General features: G+C 64.0%; 8 protein-coding genes across 8 annotated transcripts; 3 read left to right on the top strand and 5 right to left on the bottom strand.

Moving 5' to 3' along the window:
* Window positions 1-472: 472 nt before the first annotated feature.
* HETIRDRAFT_456026 (uncharacterized protein) lies at window positions 473-2,324 on the top strand (the record flags this gene model as incomplete). Its single annotated transcript, XM_009554541.1, has 10 exons — window positions 473-513; window positions 587-599; window positions 671-725; window positions 792-842; window positions 898-1,044; window positions 1,091-1,107; window positions 1,439-1,498; window positions 1,565-1,725; window positions 1,949-2,204; window positions 2,259-2,324. 10 exons carry the CDS (start codon window positions 473-475, stop codon window positions 2,322-2,324), a joined length of 867 nt encoding a protein of 288 aa, XP_009552836.1.
* Window positions 2,325-2,396: 72 nt separating this feature from the next.
* Window positions 2,397-10,747, bottom strand: HETIRDRAFT_456025 (uncharacterized protein; the record flags this gene model as incomplete). Its single annotated transcript, XM_009554540.1, has 19 exons — window positions 2,397-2,690; window positions 3,399-3,845; window positions 3,946-4,220; window positions 4,274-4,426; window positions 4,490-5,205; window positions 5,264-5,529; window positions 5,596-5,653; window positions 5,705-5,949; window positions 6,011-6,229; window positions 6,408-6,648; window positions 6,783-6,922; window positions 6,964-7,574; window positions 7,609-7,812; window positions 7,870-8,497; window positions 8,559-8,855; window positions 8,923-9,147; window positions 9,210-9,971; window positions 10,028-10,116; window positions 10,555-10,747. The coding sequence occupies 19 exons, from the start codon at window positions 10,745-10,747 to the stop codon at window positions 2,397-2,399; spliced, it is 6,063 nt and encodes a 2,020-aa protein (XP_009552835.1).
* Window positions 10,748-10,900: 153 nt separating this feature from the next.
* HETIRDRAFT_456024 (uncharacterized protein) lies at window positions 10,901-15,244 on the bottom strand (the record flags this gene model as incomplete). The annotated part of the gene is made up of 17 exons (XM_009554539.1): window positions 10,901-10,975; window positions 11,042-11,288; window positions 11,414-11,515; window positions 11,547-11,707; window positions 11,771-11,909; window positions 11,975-12,036; window positions 12,095-12,177; window positions 12,234-12,380; window positions 12,436-12,486; window positions 12,551-12,690; window positions 12,763-12,829; window positions 12,908-13,102; window positions 13,183-13,367; window positions 13,432-13,586; window positions 13,674-13,886; window positions 13,943-14,810; window positions 14,877-15,244. The coding sequence occupies 17 exons, from the start codon at window positions 15,242-15,244 to the stop codon at window positions 10,901-10,903; spliced, it is 3,258 nt and encodes a 1,085-aa protein (XP_009552834.1).
* A 2,204-nt stretch (window positions 15,245-17,448) lies between these two features.
* On the top strand, window positions 17,449-19,108 carry gor2 (GMC oxidoreductase 2). Its single transcript, XM_009554538.1, has 6 exons — window positions 17,449-17,712; window positions 17,813-18,016; window positions 18,090-18,516; window positions 18,605-18,628; window positions 18,709-18,756; window positions 18,827-19,108. The coding sequence occupies exons 1-6, from the start codon at window positions 17,669-17,671 to the stop codon at window positions 18,851-18,853; spliced, it is 774 nt and encodes a 257-aa protein (XP_009552833.1). The 5' UTR covers window positions 17,449-17,668; the 3' UTR covers window positions 18,854-19,108.
* On the top strand, window positions 18,853-19,110 carry HETIRDRAFT_330567 (uncharacterized protein; the record flags this gene model as incomplete). The annotated part of the gene is made up of 1 exon (XM_009554537.1): window positions 18,853-19,110. One exon carries the CDS (start codon window positions 18,853-18,855, stop codon window positions 19,108-19,110), a length of 258 nt encoding a protein of 85 aa, XP_009552832.1.
* Window positions 19,111-19,171: 61 nt separating this feature from the next.
* On the bottom strand, window positions 19,172-20,271 carry HETIRDRAFT_108021 (uncharacterized protein; the record flags this gene model as incomplete). The annotated part of the gene is made up of 2 exons (XM_009554536.1): window positions 19,172-19,401; window positions 19,671-20,271. The coding sequence occupies 2 exons, from the start codon at window positions 20,269-20,271 to the stop codon at window positions 19,172-19,174; spliced, it is 831 nt and encodes a 276-aa protein (XP_009552831.1).
* A 151-nt stretch (window positions 20,272-20,422) lies between these two features.
* Window positions 20,423-23,151, bottom strand: HETIRDRAFT_148861 (MFS monocarboxylate transporter). The gene is made up of 15 exons (XM_009554535.1): window positions 23,045-23,151; window positions 22,830-22,990; window positions 22,743-22,769; window positions 22,648-22,676; window positions 22,533-22,581; window positions 22,399-22,476; window positions 22,249-22,333; window positions 21,823-22,172; window positions 21,648-21,744; window positions 21,367-21,559; window positions 21,154-21,211; window positions 21,010-21,041; window positions 20,916-20,933; window positions 20,737-20,804; window positions 20,423-20,667 (listed from the first exon to the last, which is right to left on the bottom strand). Exons 1-15 carry the CDS (start codon window positions 23,063-23,065, stop codon window positions 20,587-20,589), a joined length of 1,347 nt encoding a protein of 448 aa, XP_009552830.1. The 5' UTR covers window positions 23,066-23,151; the 3' UTR covers window positions 20,423-20,586.
* An 11-nt stretch (window positions 23,152-23,162) lies between these two features.
* HETIRDRAFT_108023 (uncharacterized protein) lies at window positions 23,163-23,718 on the bottom strand (the record flags this gene model as incomplete). The annotated part of the gene is made up of 2 exons (XM_009554534.1): window positions 23,163-23,592; window positions 23,660-23,718. The coding sequence occupies 2 exons, from the start codon at window positions 23,716-23,718 to the stop codon at window positions 23,163-23,165; spliced, it is 489 nt and encodes a 162-aa protein (XP_009552829.1).
* Between the last annotated feature and the right edge of the window lie 204 nt (window positions 23,719-23,922).

Here is a 23,922-nt window from a genome sequence, read left to right as displayed (position 1 = left end):
GTCAGAGCGAAGGATGGATCATGGAGCTTTTTGTTCGCCTGCTCTGCCGGTTCGGTTGGTGTCGATGCCTGTTGCAGTTGCAGTGTCAGTTGCGACAGTTCTATCATGTACTGAGCTCGTTATGGGCTAGTATGGGCGCCTGTTCACACCGTTTGGTGAGCCTATCTCTTTTTGCGCCTCCAGATCAAAATCCTCGCTGTTAGAGTGAAGGGCGGACCATGTCGCATTTTGCCCACCTGCTCTCCAGATCCGGTAGGCGCTGAACCTTGGCGCAGCTGCAGTGCCAATTGCGACAGATCTATCTATGTGCCGAACTTCAATGACGTGCCCCGTCGCCGCTGCGCGCGAAATAAGTTCGAATCACGAATGATGAGCGTGAACAGCACCAAAATATATAGCCGTCTCTGCGCTTTCCCTCTTTGCGTTTCACCGCGACTTGTGTCCAGGCCACGACTGTGAAGAGAAAACTATCATGGCGCCTTTGTCTAGTGTGCCCCCCGATATCGCCCTCATGTGCGTTTGCTCCTTTTGTTTGAGCGTCTGCGTCTGCGTCTGCGTCGCTAACCACGTTGCGCTTTGGCAACAGACAAGGTCCTCTGGTTCGTCGCAGACGCCGCCTCGAGCTTTGTTGACACTGACTGCGGGCCATCTCGTCCTATCTGGTGTACAGCTTCTTGGATATCTGTTCGGATATGGTCTATTCGGGGTCTTGGTCGTGCAGATGTGTATGCCACCTGTCGCGCTTTTTTTTCCTGGCACGTAGTTGATGATATTTGTCACGCATCTCTTAGATTTCTATCATCTAAACTTCCCCAAGGACCATCGGTGGATGAAGACCTTCGGTATGCCGTCGGCCTGACATGTAGTGCACCGCCAGTGACATCGTTGTATGTTTAGTGTGGATCGTGTTTTCGGCCGAGATTTTGTTGTCTGTGTTCAGTACCATCGCAGCATGGCAACTCTTTGCTGAGGGATGGGGCGACCTCGACTCCCTAGTCGCACCGACCTGGTCGTTCACGGCGCTTCCTTCGATCTGCGGGTTCAGTGCGTTCCAGCCCCCTTCTTTCTGCGGCTGATTTTGAGCAGTCAGCGACGTGCAGTATCATCGTGTGTTCAGATTTTCTTCTGCAGGAGGATATATGTCTTGAGAAAAAGTTGGATCCTTCCCTTCTTCATTGCCGTCGTGAGTGGGTAACATCTGGTGGAATTCTTGTATGTCCTAACGCTCCTCCCAGATCTCTATCCTCTCATGGGCGATGGCGTTCTATTGCGGCATCAAGGCAAGCTCTCCAGTTCAATTTCTTTGCTTGATTGCCAATTTCTCTGATCGTTCCAGTTCGCTTTGATCGGTGATTTTGGCAGAATCGAAGAGATCGACGCCGAAGTCACGGCAAGTTCTTCAACTCATCCATCAGTACCCATGCTAATCGACATTTAGGTGTGGCTTGCTAGCGGCGCCGCCTGCGACGTGATGATCACCGCGGTCATGGTCCGATTCGTGAGTGCTTCTGGTCTCCGTCTGCGAGTGATGCACCCAACTCATATCCCCTGTGAACTGCGCCAGCTCATTCGCGCCAGCTCTTCCTCGCATTGGATGGACACGAAGGACACGCTCAACAAGCTGATCAAGCTCACGGTCGAGACGGGGATGATCACCGCGTTCGGGGCGACCATCGAGCTAATATTGTTCTGGGCCTTCCACCAGAACAACGTCCACTTCATCCTGTGAGTGCGCACGTCCGGTCCGCCTGCCCAGCTCGGCCGAATTCCTGATCGCTCCCACATTTGCGCGTTCTTGTGGCTCTCGTTCTGGTCCAACAGCTTCTTGATACTTGCGAAACTGTGAGTGCGCACGCTCGATCCCGTTATGTGATACCGTTATGTGCCTCTCTGGCTGACCAGTTTCGCCTGTACCAAAACACCCACGCGCGCATACAAACGCACACAGGTACTCGAACACGATTCTAGCCACGCTGAACGCGCGCGCGGGGTTCAGGGGCGGCTCGTCGGTCTGGAGCAGCTCGGCGCAAGGACGGAGCGTCGCGCTGTGGGAGGACTCGGACACGGCGCTCGACTTCTCGACGGAGAGGTCCGGCACGACTACGACGATGAGCGTGATGGTCACGACGACGCGCAGGACGACGGACGAGAACGGGAACGAGATGCAGATGGTCGTGCTGCCGCAGTCTGTGAGTGTCGCGCGTGTGCGTTCCGGAACCACACAGCGGCTCCTGGTGCTGAACGGATTGACTTCGCAGGAGGCATCGCAGATCGACGACGCGTCGATACACGACTCGAAGAAGCAGGTTGACAGTGTCGATTAATGATAGACAGTGGACGGTGGAATGCTGTATGTCTGGCGGCGCCCTCCAAGCGAAGCACGCTTTTTTGCTCGTTTACTGATGGTGGGTGTGCGCGTCGCAGTAGCAGCCACTGTCTGGCACATTTGGGTAGACGACGAGGAAGCCATGCGCGTCCGCGAGGTTGGCGAACTGCGTGCCGGAGAAGAAGATCTGGACGGTGCCCGTGCAGAAGTGCATCGCGACGATGAGCGGCGTGGGCGCGGCGAGTTGGGCGGGCTTGTACACGAACATCCCGGCGTGGGTCAGGTTCGCGCCGAAGGACGCGACTTGTTGGAGGCCGTGCGCAGCGCCCGCGACGAGGCTGGTGGAGGCCAGGAGCACGGTGCTCTAGATTTTACGAAGTCATCATCATCTTGTAAATATTTCGATGGAGGGGAGGCTGTATGACATGACTGAGAGAGCGCCTCGTGGTGCAACCTCGGCATATTCCCGGGACCAGCCTGCGATTCTTTCAAGAGGAAAAGCCCTTTGCAGCCCATCGAGGGGGCAAACTGTCATTCGTGACGCTGTTGACGCGGCGGCGATAAACAGATGATATCGATTCTTTGAACTGTTCATAAAGGTACCGCTGGGAACCGACACGATGAGCTGCCATATGGCCGTGACGAAGATCATGAGGTCGAAAATCTATCTAAATGACCGTGTTGATTGGAGAGTCGAGTCCAAACCCAACAAGCCAACGCGCTCAACAGGATCCGCCGTGCACGTCTTTTCTTTTCTTTTTCTATTGCTCTCGTGGTTGCTGGCGAGTTCCGTATATAATAGGGGGGCAGAAAAGGGCCAGCCATGTGCCACTGTCTGTCGCAAACTTGAATGTCAACAGCCTGTAGAGTGACCTACTAGCACAATTTGGCAGTCCTCAAGCACACTCATAGGCACCTTTGTGAACACCGATATAATCCACGATAGCTTCCCTCCTCGTATCGACATCCAAGAGATTCAAAAAGCCGACGTCCCGAGCGGTTGAAACCATGTTCTCTACCAGGAAACCATACCTTTTATCATCACACCGTCCCCTGTCAACGCACCTCACACCCACCCCACCCCCCTCCAATACGCAAGCCAGCCCAGCGCGTCCGCCTCCCCGAGACGCCGCAGACCGGGCGCCGCCAGCGTCGCCGAGCACGCGCGCATCGCCTCCAGCGCCACGTCCCCGGTCTCCCTCATCAGCGCGTGCTCCCCGCTCTCCGCGTCCGTCCGCGCGAGAAAGTCAACGAGCGCGAGCGCGCGCACCTCGCCCCCCGCCAGACCCGCCCCCGCCGCCGCGGACTCCGATTGCACCTGCGCGGCCCGGAAGGCGTGTAAACGCTGCGCCCATGTGCCGAAAGGCACGAGCGGGACGTCGAGCGATGCGGCGAGCGGCACCGCGAGGGCCGAGAAGGGGGTTGCGCGCGGATGGCAGAGGTGGAGGTACTGCGCGCGGCAGTGCAGCACGTCGCACATCGCCGCCGCTGCAACACTCACGGGCAACCACGACACCGCCTACAACAAAGAAAAAGAAGTCCGACCCGCGACAGCATCCGCATCAGCATCCGCATCAGCATCCACTTTCGCGCGGGAGGGGCGGAGGGGAGTCACGCACGCGGTCGATCTCTGGGAAGCATCGGATCATCTGCGACGCCTTGACGAGCGTCGGGAACCACTCTGCGACCTTCCAGCATCCGTTGTCCGCGCCAGAGAGCTGGCCGACGCGCACGACGGTCGCGTCGAGGCCATGCGCCTCCGCCGCGCCGTGCAGGACGCGCTCGGCGACCCACTTGGACTCGGCGTACCCGGTCCCGAGCGCGCTCGCGGGGTCAGGCAGGGGCGCTTCTGCCACGATGGTCGGAGCCTCGCTAGATCGCTGGTCTGCAGCGGCTTGTGTCGGCCGCGAGCATGAGAGACGGGAGACTCGCGGGAGGGGGACGTACTGTAAAACACGCTCAGCGTGCTCGTGAAGATCAGTTTGCGCGGGCGCGCGGCGTTGCCGGGTCCGGCGGGGAGGCAGAACTCGACGAGCCGGCGGAGGCCGGCGAGGCAGTCCGTGAATGACGCCAGCCGGCACTTGAAGTCGACCGTCCACGCTGCGGCGCCGAACGAAACGTTCAGTCGAGCACGGCCATCGCCGGAGCGCGAGCGCTACTCACCCGTGTGGATGACGACCGACACGCTCTCGCGCATCTGCGCGCGCGATCCGCTGTGAGCATACAACAAAGCCGGCAGCGAGCGCGCGAAGAGGGCTCGTACCTCGTCCATGAGCTCCTTGTCGAGACCCCACCCATCTACGGAGAGGTCACCTTCGAGCAGGACAATCTTCGGTCCCGCAAGAACAGACGCGTCCAACCCGTGCGCCGCCATTGCGGCCTCCTGCCGGTGCAGAAGAGACTGGGGCGCTCCAGGCTGGTGATGGTGGTGATGGTGGTGGCGGTGGTGGCGATGGTGGCGATGGGCGCGATTGAACGCGTATATTCTAGACACGGTAGGAAGCCCGGCGAGGGCGTGCAGCAGATGAGATCCCAGCGACCCCGTCGTGCCCGTCACGAGCACGACGTCGCCCGCCGTGCCGTTTACGGACACAGGCACTGTCATGGCCGCGCCCTCCACCGCCGAGGACTTGGGTACGGGCGCGAACCTCGCCACCAGGTCCTCCATCTCGCGCACGCTCCCGCCCGCACTGACGTCCGCACTCGAGTCCGCGTCCGCGTCCTCCCCCGCGTCCCGGAGCCCCGCGAAGAAAGCGGCGAGCTGCGCGACCGTCGGGCAGCGATACACGACGTCGTCGGGGACGCGCGCCGCGTCCAAGCCGGCGTCGGACGCCCTGGCGAGGGACACCAGCACGCTCCGGATGCGCGTCGCTTGCAGGCTGGCGCACGAGCGTCAGCGGCGCTCCGGCCCGCACATAGAGGGAGTGAGAGCGTCACCTGTCGCAGCCTTGCTGGAAGAGGTCCTTGTCGCGGTCGGGCGCGCGCCCGATCACCTCTCGCACGACCGCGGCGACCGCGGCCGCGTCCACCGGCGCGCCGCGCTCGGCGAGCGCCTGCAGTGCCGCGCTACTCGGCGGGGCGCGCGCGAACGCCTCGTACGCGGCGTCGATCGCGTCGGCGTACATGGCGAGGGACGCGCGCCGGCGGACGGTGCCCTTCGCGGTGACGCTGAGCGGGCGGTCGGGGTGCGCGACGAGAACCATCTGCGTCGGGGAAGCGCGTCAGGGCGACGCACAGGCGCGAGGGGGAGGACGGAATGCGCGGCGCACCTCCGGGAAGAGCCGCGAGTGGGACGGCGCGGCGGCGTTGGCCTGGTCCAGGAGCGGTCTGCGGGCGGGTCGGCGGCGGACGGGGAGGCAAGGGGGCGCGGGTGCTTACTGTATGGACGCGCAGAACGTGCGCAGCGCGTCCGCTTGCGTGCCCGGGTGCACGCCCGCATCAGCACCGGCGCGAAGCTGCAGCAGGATCCCGTTGTGGAACCGCCCGCGCCCGAACATGAGCGCGCGCTCGACGCGCGGGTCGCGGCAGAATACGTCCTCTGCAGGGCGCAGCGACCGCCAAAAACAAAGATAAAAATATAAAGAGAGCGTCAGCGTCGGCGCGCGCAGGCACGGAGCGGAGAGCTGGCGTGCGCACCGATAGGGCCCGGGTTCGTCTCACGAAAGCAAAGCCAGCGCGAATCACCCGCACGGGTCGGTCAATCACGCGGACGCGGGCATGGAGGGGACGACTTGGAGGGCCCACCTTTTCACCGCTGGAGAGCATGATCTGCTCGTCGGCGCGCCCGAGGACCCGCCAGCGGCCTGGGTCCGTCGGGTGGCGCACGAACAGGTCCTGCGTCGCGAAGGCGGGGCGGCCGGCGACGGTCGTGTTCGTGACGGCTGGGGTGTAGCTCGGGCCTGCCTGTGGGCACATGCGTGGGGCAGGAGTCAGCGATCGCACGAGGAGAGCGGGCGGGTAGATGCATAAGAGAGGGGGGAGGGTTTATGTATGCGAGGAGGGAGGTTTATGTATGCGGGGAGGGAGGTTTATATATGCGGAGGTTTATATACGCAGGGAGGGAAGAGAAGCGGGCGCTTACGACGGTGACGAGCTCGACGACGCCCGGGTCGTCCTCCTGCGAAACAAAGTGCGCCTCGAAGTGCGGCGAGAAGGCGAAATACTGCCAGTCCGCGCTCGGCCCGCGCTTGTCTATGGCCGAGGTCAGTGCGTCCGCGCGTGCAAAAGGAGAGAGAGGGAAGATAGAGGAGGAGGAGGAGGAAGGGGAAAGGGGAGGCGCGTGCGTACCTGGGAGGAAGACGGTGACGGGGCCAACCTCGGTGCTATCGTCGGCCGCGCGCAGGGCAGGGCACGCATACACACCCAAAACACCAAACCGCAGAAACAAAAACGCAAAGGTCAGCATCAGATCCAAGCGCCCGGATCCAAGCGCACAAGGGCGAGCGAGCGCACGCACCCGGCGTAGTACGAGAACAGCGGGACGCCGGCGGCCGCGAGGCGGTCGCCTGCGTCCTGGCTGAGGGGCCCGCCCGTGACGAACTGGAGGGGCGGGGCGGGGCGGGGCGGGGAGGGGTGCGTGAGCGCGCGGACACGAGGCTGGAGGGGGCGAGGGGATGAAGGGAGGGATGGAAACGCACGAGGGCGCGGAGCGCGGAGAGCGCGGGCATCGCGTGCGGGTCTGTGGACCAGCTCTGCGCGGCGTGCGAGGCCCGACGCGATGCCGAAAATGAATAACAGCCACGGCCAAGTGAGTGCGTGCGTGTGCGCGGCGGGCGGGAGAGCGGGGAGGTGGGGAGGGGAGAGGGCGCACCTCGAGGAAGCTGGGGACGCAGGTCATGAGCGTGCACGCGTCGGCCTCGAGGGCGGACAGGACGCGGGCGGGGGTCGGCGCGAGGGGCGGGGTGTGGGGGGGGAGGACGGCGAGGATGAGGCCGGTGATGGGCTGGGGGGCGCGCGCGGCGGGCGGGGAAGTAGGTTGGGGGTTGGGGGTGGCGTTGTGTGGTCAGGGTGTGGTTAGAAGGTGTGATAAGAGGAGGGAGGGAGGGGGGGGGACGGGAGGGTGCGTACGGCGCGGGAGATGCAGGCGACGCCCATCGCGTCTGGGCGGCGGGCGCGTCGCGTCGCGTCAGTTCGGATCGGCTCGGGCTGTGACGGGAAGGGAAGGGGCGCGCGTGGGGTGAGAACGCACGGAACATGGGTACGGAGTGCACGCCGATGACATGGCCGCAGACGTTCGTCTTGCTGTACACTGCGCGGCGATCGACGACGGGCGGCGTGCGCACATCGGTCGGGGCGGCAGAGGGAGAGTGAGCGCGGGGACTCGAGCGGGAGGGAGATGAGGGGGACGAAGGGAAGGGAGGGGTAGGGAGGGGACGTACGCGCGATGCGGCCCCATTGGAGCATCATGGCGTGCGTGAGCGCGATGGGCTTCGGGAACGCGGTGGTGCCTGCGTGTGTCGCGTGCGCGCGGGCGCGCGGGGAGCGGGCTCAGTGTCAGTTCGCTGTGCTCGAGGAGACAGAGACAGAGGCGCGCCGGGAGGAACGGAGGAACGGAGGGAAGGGGAAGGGACGGGAAGTGGGAAGTGGGGAAGAGGAAAGAGGGGAAGAGGGTACATAGGGAAAGCGCGCACCGGAAGAGTGAAGCAGGACGGCGGGGGCTGTCATATCCTGCGGCGGGAGTGGCGCGAGCGCGTCGGCGTCGGCGTCAGCATCGTGGCCTGCGCCGTCGAAAAGCTCGTCGAAGGTCGGCACGCGCAGAACGACGACGGCCTCGTGCACATCTGCGTCCGCGTGGTCGGGGTGCGGCTCGAGAGCTGCGCGGACGAGCGCGTGGATCGCGTCGTCGTCGTCCTCCCCATCATGGTCACCGTTGTGGCCGCCGTCGCCGCCGTCGGGGCGGAAGGACGCATAGAGGTGCGAGGCGCGCGAGACGGCGAGGAGGTGGCGCACGGCGGCGGGGGAGTTGCGCGGGGAGATGGGGAAGGGGCGGAGGCCGGCGCGCATGATGCCGATCAGGAGCACGGTGAACGCGATCGAGTCTGCGGGCGGGCGCGTGTGCCGCGGGAGAGGGCAAGGGTACGGTGAGCGGCGGGGAGGGCGGGGAGAGCGGGGGGAGAGAGGCGGACGGACCTGCGTGGGCGAGGATGGCGACGGTGTGCGCGTGCTCTGGGTCTACGGGGCGCGTGTGCTCGTGTCCTGTATCGCGCAGGACCTGAACCGCGTGGCGACGCACCGCGCGCGCGACGCGCGCCCATGACAGCACGACGCGTGCGCTCTCCGGGCAGTCTGTGGCGGTGGTGGTGGAGTGTGCAGAGGGAGACGGGGTGTAGACGAAGAGCGGGTGGTGCGGCGAGTGTGCGGCGTGGAAGTCGAAGAGCTGGGGGATGGAGAGGCTGCCGTCGACGGGGGGCGGGACGAACGTGGGGCTGGGCACGGCGGGGCGGCGGTACGGCGGGTCGGGCATCGCGGGCATCGTGTCGTCGAGCGAGCGAGCGTGCGTGCGTGCGTGCGTGCGTGCGCGCAGTGTCAGCTCAGCGCAAGAGGCCGGTTAGAAGCTTTTAGTAGCTGGCCGCAGACACGCCCAGTCATACACGCACACACACGCGGCAGCCCGAGGGCCCTGTCCCACCGCGCCCGCGTGCAATGCGATCATCAGACGCGGGCTCGCAACAGGGCCGGATGGAAGAAGTACAGTGTGGAAGAACGAGTGCGCGCAGGACCAGTCCCGGTGATCCCATCATCCCCTCTCCACCAGCGTGCGTCCCCCGCCCACAACGGAGCCTCCCTCCCTCCCCCAGCCACACACGCACACACTCGCCCGCCTTGGGCGATGTGGCACACGGTGGCGCGCGCCGCTGAGTACTGGGTACCGAGCAGCATGCACTGCCTTCGCCCGCGATTTCGCCGAGGGCCCCGCGACACCCCGCGCCCAGCCGCCACCGCCGCAGCCAGCCGCCCGGCGGCCTCCTGTGCGATCAACCAGAGCCAACCAGAGCCGCCGGTGCGCCAGCAGCCCGGCGGCAGAGTCCAGCGGGAGGGACCCCGTGCATCCCTCGCGCGTCCGGTCCCATTCCATCCACTTCCCGTCCGTCCCGTCCTTCCCGTCCTGCTGGATCGAGCGACGCTGCGCCGTCTGCCGCGCACGGCGCACGGCGCACGGCGTACGGGGGCGTGATGCACAATCCTCCGACTGACGCGGGGGGAGGGAGCCTGCACGCTCCCAGAGCTTCCTTCGATCGAGGTTCCATTCGACGCCGCTGATAGAATGCGATAGCGGCCCGGCCCCTCTGGGGCCGCGAGGGGATGGGATGGGACGGCGAGTCCGACTCTCATGGAGGCTCTTGGAGGCTGCGCGGGGAGCGAGGCCCGCCGACTTGTCAAGACGCCGCGAGCGCGTCGCGCGCGACGATCGCGAACGAACACTGAGCTGAGAGAACGCCCCCTCGCGGTCCTCGTCCTTGCACCACCAATCGAAGCGAGGCAATGGAACGGGGACGCACGAGGGGCGCGCAGGGGACTCCGACTCCCATGGAGGCTGCGATGGAGAGAGTGTGGAGGGGAGCGATCGGGGATGCGAGATCATCGACCGTCCCAGGCCGCGGGGCCGCTTACTTGTCAAGTCGCCGCTCGGCGGGCGCGCGGAGTGCTGCGGAGTGACGATGGAACGACACCCCATTTCCAAATGGGCAGTCGACGGCGGACCCGGGCCACCGCGCCCTTCCAGTCCTCCCTGTCCTGGCCTTGTTCCTCCCGTGCTGCGCCGCCGAAGACAGACCCACGCAGTCCTGGAGCTGCATGTACCGTATCGGGATCGAGGACCGCCCTCGGCATCGCTTTGCAGGCTCGTCCAGAGCCGAGCGCTATCTACACCATCCTACAGTCACAGACTTCCAGTACAGGTACCCGCAGACGCAAGGAAACGTTCGCAAATTCTAGGATGCCTAGCGCCTACTCGAGAGTCCTCGAACACAGCCCGCGATCGACAGTTTGCCCTCACGATGGGCCGCAGATGCTGCGAACGCACTTCTAGATCTCCTCTCGGGAGACCCGCACCCACGAGACGCTCTCTCCGCCGTTACGCATGCCTCTAAATATCGACGCTCGCCGCAGGAGAGCCCTTATGAGACGATCATGCCCTCGTAACATCCGCTGCAAAATCCTCCTCGCCTGGGACACCACGCTCCTGACCCCCCCGCGCCGCGCGGGCCCTCCAACAAGTCACGACTCACGTCCTTCGGCGCGAACCCGACCAACGTCGGAGCGTCCGTGCGACAGGCCCGCCCAACGCGCCCGCCGCTCGTCGTCGCGATGCCCTTCTGCACGGGCACCGCCTAGAGCTTCGTCGTCGTCGTCGTCGTCGTCGTCCGCCCAAACGTGCCGGACGGCGGCTGCTACCGGGACGTAGCACACCCACCACACCATCTGTAAACTAAAACCAAACCAGCCAAAAAAAAGAGCGTGCATCGCTCGGAGGAGGGGGGGCACCGCCGCCGCCAGACATCCCGCATCCCGCATCCCGCATCCCGCATCCCGCATCCCGCATCCCGCCGTCCGCCGTCCGCCAGCTCATAAAAATCACTCGACACCGTCACCCCGCTCCCGCTCCCGCGAGCCGCGAATCTCCCCGCCCTCGATCGGCGCCGTCTCCAGCTGGCCGAGAAACAGCGCGTGTCAGCGCGCGGGACCGTCGCGGGAGCTGGTGGGGCACTCACGGACTGGCCGCGGTAGCGCGACCATTTGCATGGCGGACCCGCTTTCGTGCGTCGTACCGTGCGTCGGCGTCGTCGTCGTGGCGGTGGCGGTGGCGGTGGCGGTGGCGGACCAGCCCGGAGCGAAGGCGAGCGACGCGCGCGAGTCTGCCCATAGCGCGTCGCTCGGCGCTGAAGCGGAGCTGCTCGAGACCCACGAGTCGCTCTTGAACGCCGCGCGCGCGTTGAGCGTGGCCAGGATCGTGTTCGAGTACCTGCGTGCGTGCGTGCGTGCGTGCGTGCGTGCGTGCATGCGCAAGGTTTTTAGCAGAAGCGAAACTGGTCAGTCGGAGGTGCACACGGCGCCATCGCACGACGGCACCCAGCGCGCCGCACTCACAGCTTCGCGAGCACCAAGAATCTATCAAACACGGCGCGCCGAGGACCCAACGCCGCGCGGACGCGGACGCGCGCGCGATCAGCGATTCGGCCGGACGGAGGACTCGGGGGCGAACCCGGACGCGCGCACTCACAGGACAAAGTGGACGTTGTTGTGGTGGAAGGCCCAGAAGAAGACGAGCTCGACGGTCGCCCCGAGCGCGGTGGCCGTGCCCGTCTGGACCGTGAGCTTGGTCATCTTGTGGAGCATGTCCTTCGTCTCCGTCCAGTGCGCCGAGGAGCTCGCGCGAATGAGCTGGCGTAGTTTACAAAAAACGTCAGTTGGGATCACGCGCGTGCAGACATCAGAAGCACCCACGAATCGGACCATGACGACGGCGATCATCACGTCGCAGACGGCGCTGCCGGTAAGCCCCACCTGCACGCCAATGAGCGACGGTACCGATAAATCGCTCCTACAACTTGCCGTGACCTCGGGATCGAACTCGTTGATTTTGCTGAAATCACCGATCAAGGCGAACTGGAGCGAGTAGATACGAGATTGGCAATCGAGCAAGGAAACGCAACTGGCGAGCTTGCCTTGATGCCGCAATAGAACGCCATCGCCCACGAGAGGATGGATATCTGAGGGGGACGTCAGGACACGCGAGAATCCCCGTAAACGATGCATACTACTACTCACGACGGCGATGAACACGGGCAGGACCCGACCGTTTCCCAATACCGATATCCTCCAGCAGAAGAAAAGCTGGACGCACGACGATACTGCACGTCGCTGATCGCTCAAAATTAGACGCAGAAAGAAGGCGGCTGGAACGCACTGAACCCGCAGATCGGAGGAAGTGCCGTGAACGACCAGGTCGGTGCGGCAAGGGAGTCGAGGTCGCCCCATCCCGCAGCGAGGCCTTGCCATGCCGCGATAGTGCTGAACACAGACGACAGGATCTCGGCCGAAAACACGACCCACACTGGGCCAACGGCGATGTCAATGGCGGTGCACCGCACATCAGCCCAAGGACATACCGAAGATCTTTATCCACCGGTCGTCCTTGGGGAAGTTCAGATGATAGAAATCTAAGCGACGCGTGACGATAACCATGAGCTACGTGCCAGAAAAAAAGCGCGACAGGCGGCATACACATCTGCACGACCAAGACCCCAAACAGGCCATATCCGAACAGATACCCCAAAAGCTGAATGCCAGACAGGATGGGATGGCCCGCAGTCGGCGTCAACGGAATCTCGAGACGGCAGCTGCGACGAACCAGAGGGCCTTGTCTGTTGCCAAAGCGGAACGCGGTCAGTAGCGACGCAGACGCTCAAACGCTCGCACGAACGGAGCAAACTCACATGAGGGCGATATCGGGGGGCACACCAGGCAAAGGCGCCATATTCGTCTTCTCTTCACAGTCGTGGCCTGGACACACAAGTCGCGGTGATGATGGAAACGCACAGAGGAAAAGCGCAGCGACGGCTATATATGGGGCACGTCAACGAAGCTTAGCGCACGATGCATCATGATCTGTCGCAATCGGCAGCACCGCAACTGCGCCATGGACCAGCGCCCGCCGGATCTGTTGGGGCGGGTAAGCGGAACGCTCCACTGTATGATCATTGGCCATGAGCGGCGGGAACATGCGCCAATGCACGGAGCCCAGCGGAGGACCGCGGCGCAGACGGCGCACGAACGCTGCATAGCACGTATGTAGTCTGAATCCAGCGACGATCGTATCATCGCGCGGAACGCCTGCACCGTCCTAGCAAGCATACGTGGGGCGCAGCGCGTCGGCAGCTGGCCAGCGGCCATCACGTGGAAGCTCGATGAAATTGCACGGGACGCGACAGCGTTCGCCTCGCCGCCGCGCGCGCCGCGTGCGCCGTATTTTTCGGCGGCGGCAGAGGCGGAGGCGGGGTAGGAGGGGGCGGGGCGGGGCGGGGCGGAGATGGCGGGCGAGCTGCGGTGGGGGGGGGGGGGAGCTGCGGGGGGAGAGCGTTCCGTCAATCGGGGGCGGGGTGCACGTGGGGCTGGGAACGGCGGGACAGCATAAGGACGGGTCGGGCATCGCGGGCATCGCGGCGACGGGCGCGGGCGATGGCGCCATGTCATCGTCTGGCGTGCGTGCGTGCGTGCGTGCGTGCATTGTACGAGCCGCAGCGCGTTTGCCTTTTAGTAGCTAGCCGGCCGGTCGCGGGACCCGCCCCAGTGATCCCATCATCCCATCATCCCAGCATCCCATCAGCGTGCGTGCGTGCGTGCACACCGGAACCCCGACCTCGCGCTGCCAACTGCCAGCCTCCAACTCATCAGCCCTCTGCGCCCGTGTTGGGCGACGCGTTGCACGATGGCGCGCGCCGCTAAGCCCTGCGCCCCGAGCCCCGCGCCCCGAGCCCCGAGCCCCGAGCCCCGAGTCCCCGCCGCTCACTCGGGCGCACGCCCAAAGCACTAGTACTGCAATACGCCTCGCCCGCGCGCGCTCCGGAACGGAAATCTGCATTCCCTCCCGGGTCTCCCCCGCGCCCACTGGCGCACCGGTGGTTCCTCGTGCTCGCGTGCGTGCGTGCGTGCGTGCGTGCGTGTGCGTGCGCGCGCGTGTGTCCCCGGAGGAGCTCTCGCTCCAGAGGGCGCCTTTCGGAGGACGCCGCTCGACGAGGCGCCGGTGTGGAGAGAAGAGAGCGCGCGCAGGATCCGCGCCGCCGGCGCCTCGCGGGAGGCTTGTGCGCCTGGTGTGGCTCCGCCGCGGGCCAAAGGCGTGCATCCTGCGACCTCCTGCGACTTCTCTGCCGGATCGAGAGACGCGCACGCACGCACGCGCGCACGCCTGCTTCTGCCTGCCTCTGCCTGCCTGGCACGGAGCGCGTGCACGTGCGCGCGATGCAACATTTCTCCGACCGACGCGGGGGGAAGGAGGGAGGGAGGGAGAGCCTGAGACTGAGACCGAGACCGCACGCGCCGAGAGCTCCGGTCGACGCTTCGTTCGAGGGTCCATTCGACGGTGCTGATATATAGAATAGAATACGGTAGGATGCGATAAGTAGCGGCCCTCTGGCGCCGCGCCGCGATGCGATGCGATGCGATGCGATGCGATTGAGTGGCCTGCCGGCCGGTCGATTGAGGGGATGGGACGGGGAGTCCGACTCTCATGGAGGCTGCGCGGGGCACGAGGCCCGCCGACTTTTCTAGACGCCGCGCGCGCGGGAGAATCGCGGGAGAACGCCTGAGGACGCCCCCCTGCGTGCGCACGGTCTGCTTTGCTTGCGGACGCGCGTCCTTGCGGTCCTTGACGGGCTGGTCCCGCGTTGTCCCAGCTGGAAGACTGCTGGTGCTGGATGAGGCCTGAGGGTCTGCAGCTTGGGCTCGTCCAGGGCCGGGCGCGGCTGGCGATGCGACGTACGCGCAGCTGCGCACGATGCGTCCATCCGCGTCCGTCTACCCAGCTGGGAGCCACGACGAGCGACGGACGAACCGAAGTGGAGCGATGCATGAGGACGCGCGAGGGGCTCCGACTCTCATGGAGGCTGCGAGCTGCTGCTTGGAAGCGATCACGATCATCCCAGGGCAGTCCCAGGGCGCGCGAGGCCGCTCACTTGTCGAGTCGCCGCTCAAGCTCGCGGAGTTGACACTCGCACCCCAATTACGAATGGGCGGTCGACGGCGGACCCGGGACACCGTGCGCTTCCAGTTCTGCTGGTTGTTCCAGTTCCTGCCCTTGTTCTTGTCTTGTTCCCGAGTGCTGCGCCGCCGAGGACCGACCCACGCAGCCCGGCATCGCATTGGGATGGAGGACTTCCCTGCGTCATGGGCGCGTCCAGTCCCGCGCGCTAATGTCGCCATACTGTCCTAGCAGCTATCTGTTCTAAAGATACCCCGCAGGTCCTGGTGCGCGATCCACCCACATCCACGTCCACGTCCATGTCCACATCCACATCGGGCAAGCGGGCCTCGATTCCATTCCTCCGCTCCCGCCTGCCCGCCGATACCTCGCCACTCCTACATAACCCCGCGCCCTGCTCCCCATCCCGTCCCAACCCAGCGCCCCAGTCGCCTGCCCACACCCACACCCACACCCACACCCACACATCCTCACCCAACCGCAGATTCTCGCACCCACCATGCTCGCCACCCCCGAACAGTTCGTGGCACGCAAATACGACTACGTCGTCGTAGGCGGCGGCACCGCCGGCCTCGTCGTCGCCGCGCGGTACGTGTCCTGCCCAGGCGCAGCCCCTCCCCGCTCGCACTGCGACCGCGACTTGAACTGAGACCGTGTCGTGTCGCGGCGTGTCCAGGCTCACGGAGGACCCGAACGTCACGGTCGGCGTTATCGAGGCGGGCCAGTACGTCCCGGACATGCCGCAGATCAATATCCCCGGTACGTCCTCGCGTCGCCTCGCGCCCCGGCTCGCTCACTCGTGCGCCCGATTACGCAGGCATGGCTGGCAGCGGCATCATGAACGAGCGCATCGACTGGCGCTTCATGTCCGTCCCGCAGCCCGCCGTCGACGGCCGCGTCATTCCGCAGCCCAGGTGCGCCCTCTCTCTCCTCCCTTCGCTCTCCTCGCTCTCCTTCCTCTTCTCTCCCTTTCGCCCTCTCTCCGCCCTCTCGCATCGCGCGGGGAGTCTGCATCCAGCACCGCGCACCGTGCATCGTGCATCGCGCTGACGGTTTCGCTCTAGAGGGAAAGTCCTCGGCGGGTCCTCCGCGATCAACATCCTCGTCGCAGGGAGGTACGTCCGCTTCCCGCTTCCCTCCACCTACCTGCCCACCCACCCTCCATCCATCCTCGCGCTGACCTACGCCTCGTCGCCCCCGCCCCCGCCCACCAGGGCCACAGCCGCCGAGTACGACGGTACGTGCCTCCCCCGCCCCGATCTCTGACGCGCGGACTCGAACTCAAACTCACATATAACAAAATCACCTTTCTACTTCTTTATGTGCAGCGATCGGCGCGCTCGGGAACCCCGGCTGGAACTGGCCCGAGTTCCTCAAGTACTTCAAGAAGGTGCGCCCCCCTCCCACACCCGCTCTCTCCCTCCGTCTAACGGATGACCGACCGCCGCGTGCGCGCAGTCCGAAACCATCACCTACCCCCCGCCCGAGTTCGCCGCGCGCTACCAGATCGGGTGGGACCCGAAATACCACGGCGCGCACGGCCCGCTGCAGGTCACCTACCCGCGCTTCGTCTGGGGCCTGCACGACCCGTACGTGGAGACGCTCGCGCGCCTCGGCGTCGCCAATAACCCCGAGCCGGTGCGTGCACGCGTGTCTCGCCCTCCCCTGATTTTTGGGGGGAGGAGAGAGAGGGACGGGCGCTGACTGGTGTGGGGCGTGGGGTTTTTTTTTTTGGTTGGTTGGTTGTAGGCGAGCGGGAAGAACGTGGGCTCGACGTTCATCACGGGCTGCGTGGACCCCGTGTCCGCCACGCGCAGCTACGCCGCGACGGTGAGTCCTCCCTCTCTCTCTCCACCCATTTACACAAAACAGCGCTCACGCCCCACGCGCCTCACCGCAGGCATACTACGAGCCCAACGCGCACCGCCCCAACCTCGTCGTCCTCACCGGCGCACAGGCCACCCGCGTGCTCTTCGACCCGCGCAGCGCGGACGCGGACCTCGTCGCGCGCGGCGTCGAGTTCGTGGTGGCGGGCGTGAAGCACGTGGTTCATGTGGAGAGGGAGGTCGTGCTTTCTGCCGGTGCGTGGCCCCGGTGGCTCGCTGTTTATTTATTTTATTTTATTCTATTTTATTTGTGCTCACGCGGCGTGATGGGGTCGGCTGGGCTGGGACAGGGACGCTGCAGACGCCGCAGCTGCTCGAGCTATCCGGTGAGTCCGGGGCGGGACGCGGGGTGCAGCGCCGCGACGGCTGACGCGGTGTTTTTGTGCCTGTGTGCGGGACAGGCATCGGGGACAAGGCGCTGCTCGCCAAGTTCGGCATCGAGGCGCTGCTCGACGTCCCGTCCGTGGGCGAGAACCTCCGTAAGCAGGCCCCGGCCTTTCCCCGCCCCCTCCTCGCGCGCACTCACCCCCGTCCTCACCCTCATCCTCATCCTCATCCTCGTCCTCGTCCTCGTCCTCGTTTCCGCTCCTGCGACCACAGAGGTACGTCCTGACCGTCCTACCGCTGTTCTGATTCGCGGGGGTTTTTTTTTCTTCGCCGGTTAGTTTTGTATGGATGGGGCGGCGCTGATTGCGTGCACAGGACCACGCGTTCGTGACTAGTAGCTTCGAGACCGCGCCCGAGTGGGTCACGTCGGACATGCTCCGCGTCCCAGAGTCGCGCGCCGCCGAGATGGACCTGTAGTAAGCAGCCCCCCCTCCCGCCCTCCCTCCCGTCTGCTGCACGCACGCACTCACAACCCCTCCTGCACGCCTCGCCGCGCCACGCCACGCCACGCCGCAGCCTGAAGAAGAAAGAAGGCCAGTTCTCGTCCGCGCACTCGCCGTACGCGTTCATCCCGCTGCGCACATTCTGCGCGCCCGAGGAGATCGCGACGATGAAGAGCGCGCTGGTGGACGACCCGCTGTACGCGAGCACCGCCGCGCTCCGCAAGCAGGGGGCCCTCCTCGACGCGTGGTTCGACGACCCCGAATGCGCCCAGATCGAGTGCGTGCCCACCCACCCTCCCCCCTCCGCAGCGATACCCACAGCTGACCCGCACGCGCCATCGCCGCCGCAGGATGATCCAGAGCCCGGCGATGTTCCCCGGCGCGGGCGCGACCGAGCCCGGGAAGAAATACCAAACGCTCGTCTCGTGCAGCATGCACCCCCTCTCGCGCGGGCGCGTGCACCTGCAGTCCCCGGACCCGCTCGCCGCGCCGGCCATCGACCCCGCGTACCTCGCGCACCCGATCGACCTGCGCGTGCTCGTGCGCGCCGCGCAGTTCGCGCGCACGGCCGCGCGCACGGCGCCGCTCGCGGACACGGTCGTGCGGATGGTCGAGCCGGGCCCCGAGGTGCAGAGCGACGCGGAGTGGGAGGCGTACGTCCGCCGGAAGCTGTCGCCCGTGTGGCACCCCGTCGGGACGGCGGCGATGCTCCCGCGGGAGGACGGCGGGGTGGTGGACCCGCGGCTCGTCGTGTACGGCACGCGCAACCTCCGCATCGTGAGCCGTTTCGATCCCCCGTGATGTGATCAGGCAGACGAACGGGTTGGCTGACTGGTCGATTGGTTATTACCGCTCGGCTGGGCAGGTGGACGCGTCGATACTCCCCTTTGTGCGTATGGCTCCTCGTCCGCCTGATGGTCGCTCCCACGCCTGACGTCTGACGTTCTTCCTGCGTGCGCGGGCTCACAGGAGCTGTCGTGCCACATCCAGACGACCGTGTACGCGCTCGCCGAAAAGGCAAGTCCCGCGTCCTGCCCGCCTCCATACGTAGTGTCCATCTGACCGCACTGCACTCCACGCTCCACAGGCCGCGGATCTCATCAAGGGCGTCTGATGCACCCGCGCGAATCATCGCACGGTGGAGCTTGGTATGTGAATAGTGTGTCCCAGAAGATGATGCGGTGTACGATAAGAGGTGGGGCTTCCGTGTGGTCGGCATCAGCATCAGAATCAGAGTCAGAGTCGGCGGTGTATGTAGTAGACAGGGTGTTCCTTCTTCGAGTGTATAGTATCGATGCGCTTTGCTCCGTGATGGACCGCTGCAAGGCCTATTGTATTCAGCAGTGGCCTCACGGCCCCACACACGTTTGATGATATCGTCCCCGTAACTACATCATTCAGAGGAATTTTTCGATTCGGCACTGGGCACGCATCACGACGGGAGTCCGCCGAGTGTTCTGTCTTTCAAAGGGGACGGTCGCTCCGTCGTCCGTCGGCCGCCGTTCCTCCAGTAAAATCGGCCATCAGGCACCATGCATCTATGACGGTCCGGTCCGTGTGCCCGCCAGACGAATTTGCGCGCCGTCTCGCGCGCCGTGATTCGTGAAGCTTCGGGCGCGGCGCCTGCCCACGCCAGCTCTCCCCCATCACCACGATTCTGCACTATCCATCTAGCGCTTACACGCGCGTGGCAGAACGGGTGTGAGTGCAGAATAAAACCCTGCGTTCTCCTACCCCTGATCGGACAATAAACGGGATTTATTTTTTTTATTTTTTATATTTTTTTATTTTCAGAAAAGGTCTGCGTTCTGGCGACTCGTGACGCCGCAGTGATTCGGGTCACTGGGTGTGATTTGATGGTAGAAAGCAACCGACGAATTTCGAATCGTGCGACTGAGCACACGTGAGCGGAGCTCGAGCGGATCACGCACCTTTGCCTTTGCTGCGTCCGCGCAGCCGGCATCGGGGCGGAGCCTCGCACAAGCTTATTGCGCCGCAGGGCAGTCGCAGGGCCCGAAACGACGGCACGATGGCCGCCGGCCGCACAGGCCCTCGGGGGCATCTCGAGTCTGGACTCTGAAACTCGTCCTCAGCGCCCGCCCCCCAGTTAATCCGTTCGAAGCCTCCGCGGAAAGCATTTTTTTTTCGTAGCGGTGGACCGCAGACGCTGCTCTGCTCGGGTGCGCCGCGCACCGTGCATCCCGCTCCTGAGATCTGCGCGCGGGCCATGAGAGTGTGCGTCGTCCGTGGCACGTTGCACGTTGTTCGGCCCAGAAGCTCGGCGGCGGCGCCCTGATGGCACTGGAGGCAGATCCCCGGCGCGCGCGGTTTCAGGCTGTCCTGTCCTGGGGACACAGCGACGTCTGGCCACAGCGAGGGATTGAGGAGGGCTGAGGGAGAAGGCGTCGGGGCGGCAAGGGCCAAGGTCCGAGAGACGATGCTGCACGCGCGGCCGACGGCCTTGCAGCCGCAGCTTGGGAGCACTCGGCTGATTGCCTGAGGAGGCGAGCGAGCGCGTCGTCGGGGAGGCATCGTGCAGATTTGTCGCGGGGTTATTGTCCACGGCGGCGAATTTATAGAGAATACGTCAAGATGGCAGCAGCGACGGTACCTCGAGAGGCGGGTAGGCGGCTTCAGCACGCTCGTACGGAAGTTGATCGTGAAAGCCAGCCACACGGTCCTCGAGCGTCCAACCGTCCAAAGGGATGCGTATGTATAGCTTCAAATGAAAAAGAAAGGCAGCCATGCACATGTCGACACTGGTACTAGGATGCCACGCCACGTCGATCCCGACAGAAAAGACAAAATAAAAAGAGCGGATATCATATCTAAGCGCGAGCTCCGGCACTACACCGCCCTCTTGCCCTTCCTCGCGGCCACCAGCATCCGCGCAGCGAGCAGGAAGCCCGCGCCGACCGTCATCGTCGTCTACGCGCGGCAAGGCCGTTGCATCGCGCAAGTGAGAAACAGGAAGGCAAGGAAGGAAGAATGGCTTACACCGCTGAATATGATTGGACGCCACCACATGTTCGTGGGCGTGAGCAATGCGCCTGCGATCGGAGTGCCTGCGGTGGGGAGAGGGAGAGGGAGAGACGCAGTCACAAACGCGAATCAAGAAAGGAGCGCGTCCCGCTGTGTCTGCGCGAGTCGCGAGGGAGTGTAGAGTGGAGACGAACCGACTAGGCTCCCGATGCCTGGATATATGCGCGCGACCCATTTCGGACAGTAAGCACCCAAAGCTGGGAGGTAATCGGGGGGCGGGGGGCGCACCGGTGAACGTATAGCAGATGCCCATCCGGGACCTGTGCGCGCGGGGTCCTCGTGAGTCAAGAGCCGATGCGGTGCGCGTAAACATAGGGGGCGGTGCACGTAATGACAGAGAGGAGAGGACGCCAGGAGGGGGCATGCACTCACCCGATTTCAGTGACGTCTCGCGCGAGGGACGTCAACATCGGCGCGAGCAGCGACACGTCTGTGAGATGGTCGAGTAGTCAGCACGACAGCACGCCAAGCACCGCATTAATGCCACAGCTGACACCGCCGGACGTCGACCGCAACCGCCCGGCGGCATTCACTGGCATCGCGGTCCAAACGAGAGTCTGCGAGGGGAAGAAGCGGAGGACGTACACGCGCCGGAGAAGAAGCCGAACAGGATGGCGAACACGATGACGGCGCCGACGGTCGTGACGCCGAACATGCTGAACACGAGGATGCCGCAGATGGCGGTGCAGACGACGATCGTGTTGAACACGCCTGTCGTCTGCGCGATCAGGCTCGGGATCACCCGCCCGAAGACGCTCGCCGCGTTGAGGATCGCGAGCTGAAAGAAAGTTTCGAGAGCCAGCACGCGTACAGCAGTGTCAGTCTATGCAGATCCAGGGGTAGAGTGTGAGGGGGGGCGCACGCACCGAGTAGAAGGCGAAGTTGGGATCGAGGTTGTGCGTGATGGCATCCAGCTGCAGGAAAAAGATGGGAAAGAACAGGCCTAGGATCACTAGGAACGCCCTAGCAGAAAAATTTCATGCCGAGAGCGGAGTGAGCACGCTGATTTGCCCTGCCATCCCCCTCCGAAAATAAACTTACCCCATCACTGCCAGGACATACGGCGGGTCTCTCGCGAACGCGCTTGTCCCAGCGAACATGTTCCCACCCTTCCTCGGGGGGAGCCTCGTGCGCATGAGGCAATTCGCGATGAACAGGAGAATGAGGTTCATCGCGGCGCTATAGCGCACGCCCTTCTGGAAGCCGCTCGGCCCGTGGAAGAGCTTGTTGAGCATGATCGGGTGGATGACACCGCCGAGTGAGGACCCCGAGGCGGCGATCCCCATCACGAGCGCGCGCCGGCGTTGGAAATAGTGCGATATGACGCCGAGGCTGGGAATGTAGGTCATGCCGATCGCGAGGCCGACGCCGAGGCCTTGACTGAGGAACACCTGCGTTTATGGGCATCGCGCGCCCATGAATGTTGGTCAGTATATGTCACGCGTGGATGTCAGCACCGGAAATTACCTGGTAGTACTGGTTTGGGTGGGACAGCGAGAGCATGAAGAGGCAGAACGCGAATAGGACCGAGCCCCCGATCATGAGGTGGTGGCTGGGGATTCGTGGAGCCGCTCAGACGTGGCTCTAGAAAACAAAACAGGGGAGATAGACGCGTACAAGTATCCTCTGTCGTACAGCTGGCCTGTGAACAGCCCGAGAGAGAGGACAAGCATGACTTGCATGCTACCGATCCAGCTGCGCAAACCGACGTCGGTATTGCGGTTCACTAAGATAAATGACGCGAGACGAACCTGATTTCTGACGATGTGTGGTTTGTCAAGTACTCGCGAACGTAGAAATCTGAGCGCAGAAGCCCAAGTCTCAGAGGAAGATTCATAAGTGTATGATGTCATTTGTGAACCATGCCTTGATACACTCCGAATGCATTCGAGTACCTATCAAAATTGAGAGCGTATGAGCAGAGCCGGCGCGAGACGACAGGTCCCATTCGCACAACGCACCCAAACGTGCAAAACTGCACCAACCAACTGTGCGACGAGTATCGTGAGCACCGTCATGCATTCGAAAGAAATAAAATAAGCACGCACGCGCCGGCGACCGTCAACCACGCTTGTGTGCCGCCCTCCGGAGGGGCCGACTGCGACGGCGCTGGTATAGGCTGCTCTTTCGGTACGGGCGTAGTAGAGACACCTGTGGGGTTGGTGTCGACGTCCTCGGACTTCTTTTCACGCTCAGGAATGGCTGCGTTCTGTACAGGCAGGTCGGCACAGCAAGGGAGATGCGCAGCACGGTCGTGTCTCACCTCGTCGACTGTCTGAGACATTGCTGAGTAAAGCTGGCTGCAAGTCTGACCAGCTGGAGGCTACTGATAGTGTAGTGTGGGAGAGGCGAAGGAACGGGGCAAAGTAGGTGGAAAGAGTTCAGCGCAGTGGATCGAGAGAGCGGTATGCAGTGCGAGCTAAACAGCGAGCTCGACGGGGGACCCGAGTTCCACAACGGGCGACGAGAGCCCACGGCGCACGCGGCATCGAGGTGGACGCTGCCGCGTTCCATTCCTGGGCTTCCATGTGATGGCCGCTCGCCAGCTTCCAACGCGCACCGTCTTCCACCAGAACGTTGCAGGCGTTCCGCACGATCATACGATCATCACTGGATTCAGACAAGTCGCCGGTGGGAGCTGCCGCGGCCGTTTGCGGCGTCGAGATACACTCCCGAGGACTTGGCGAGCTGGTGACTAAGCAGCGTTCATAGTTCCGCTGCGCCAGCGGTGGCGGGGGTCCTCCGTTGGGATTCTCTTCGTCTTCTCCACCTGATATGGGCGCGTGTTCACATCGTTCGGTGAGCACGTCTCTATTTGCGTCCCGAAGGTAGTCTCAGTTCAAAATCCTCGCTGTCAAAACTGAGGGACCGTGCACACGCATGTCGCACCGGGTGAATACGATCCTCAGGAAGGAAACGGATCGCGTCCTTCTCCATCTCTCTCACAGGCCCCGGCCTTCCTGGGCCTGAGCAGGGTTGCGTTTCGTCTCTTCTGCTTCCGTCTATGCATTGAAAGAGGAGGTTCTGATCCTATCACCATCCCCATCGCGCAATCACTACTTCAAACACTAGTTTATAGAGTTCGAAGCATTGGATCTATATCAGTTTATCTCAGTTGAGAAGAAGTCTTGCTCACCTGCT

Source organism: Heterobasidion irregulare (assembly GCF_000320585.1).
Source record: "Heterobasidion irregulare TC 32-1 unplaced genomic scaffold scaffold_13, whole genome shotgun sequence".
In the NCBI taxonomy this organism is placed as follows: domain Eukaryota; kingdom Fungi; phylum Basidiomycota; class Agaricomycetes; order Russulales; family Bondarzewiaceae; genus Heterobasidion; species Heterobasidion irregulare.
Note: the sequence above shows the minus strand (reverse complement) of the source record. Positions and strands in the feature narration are given on the sequence as shown.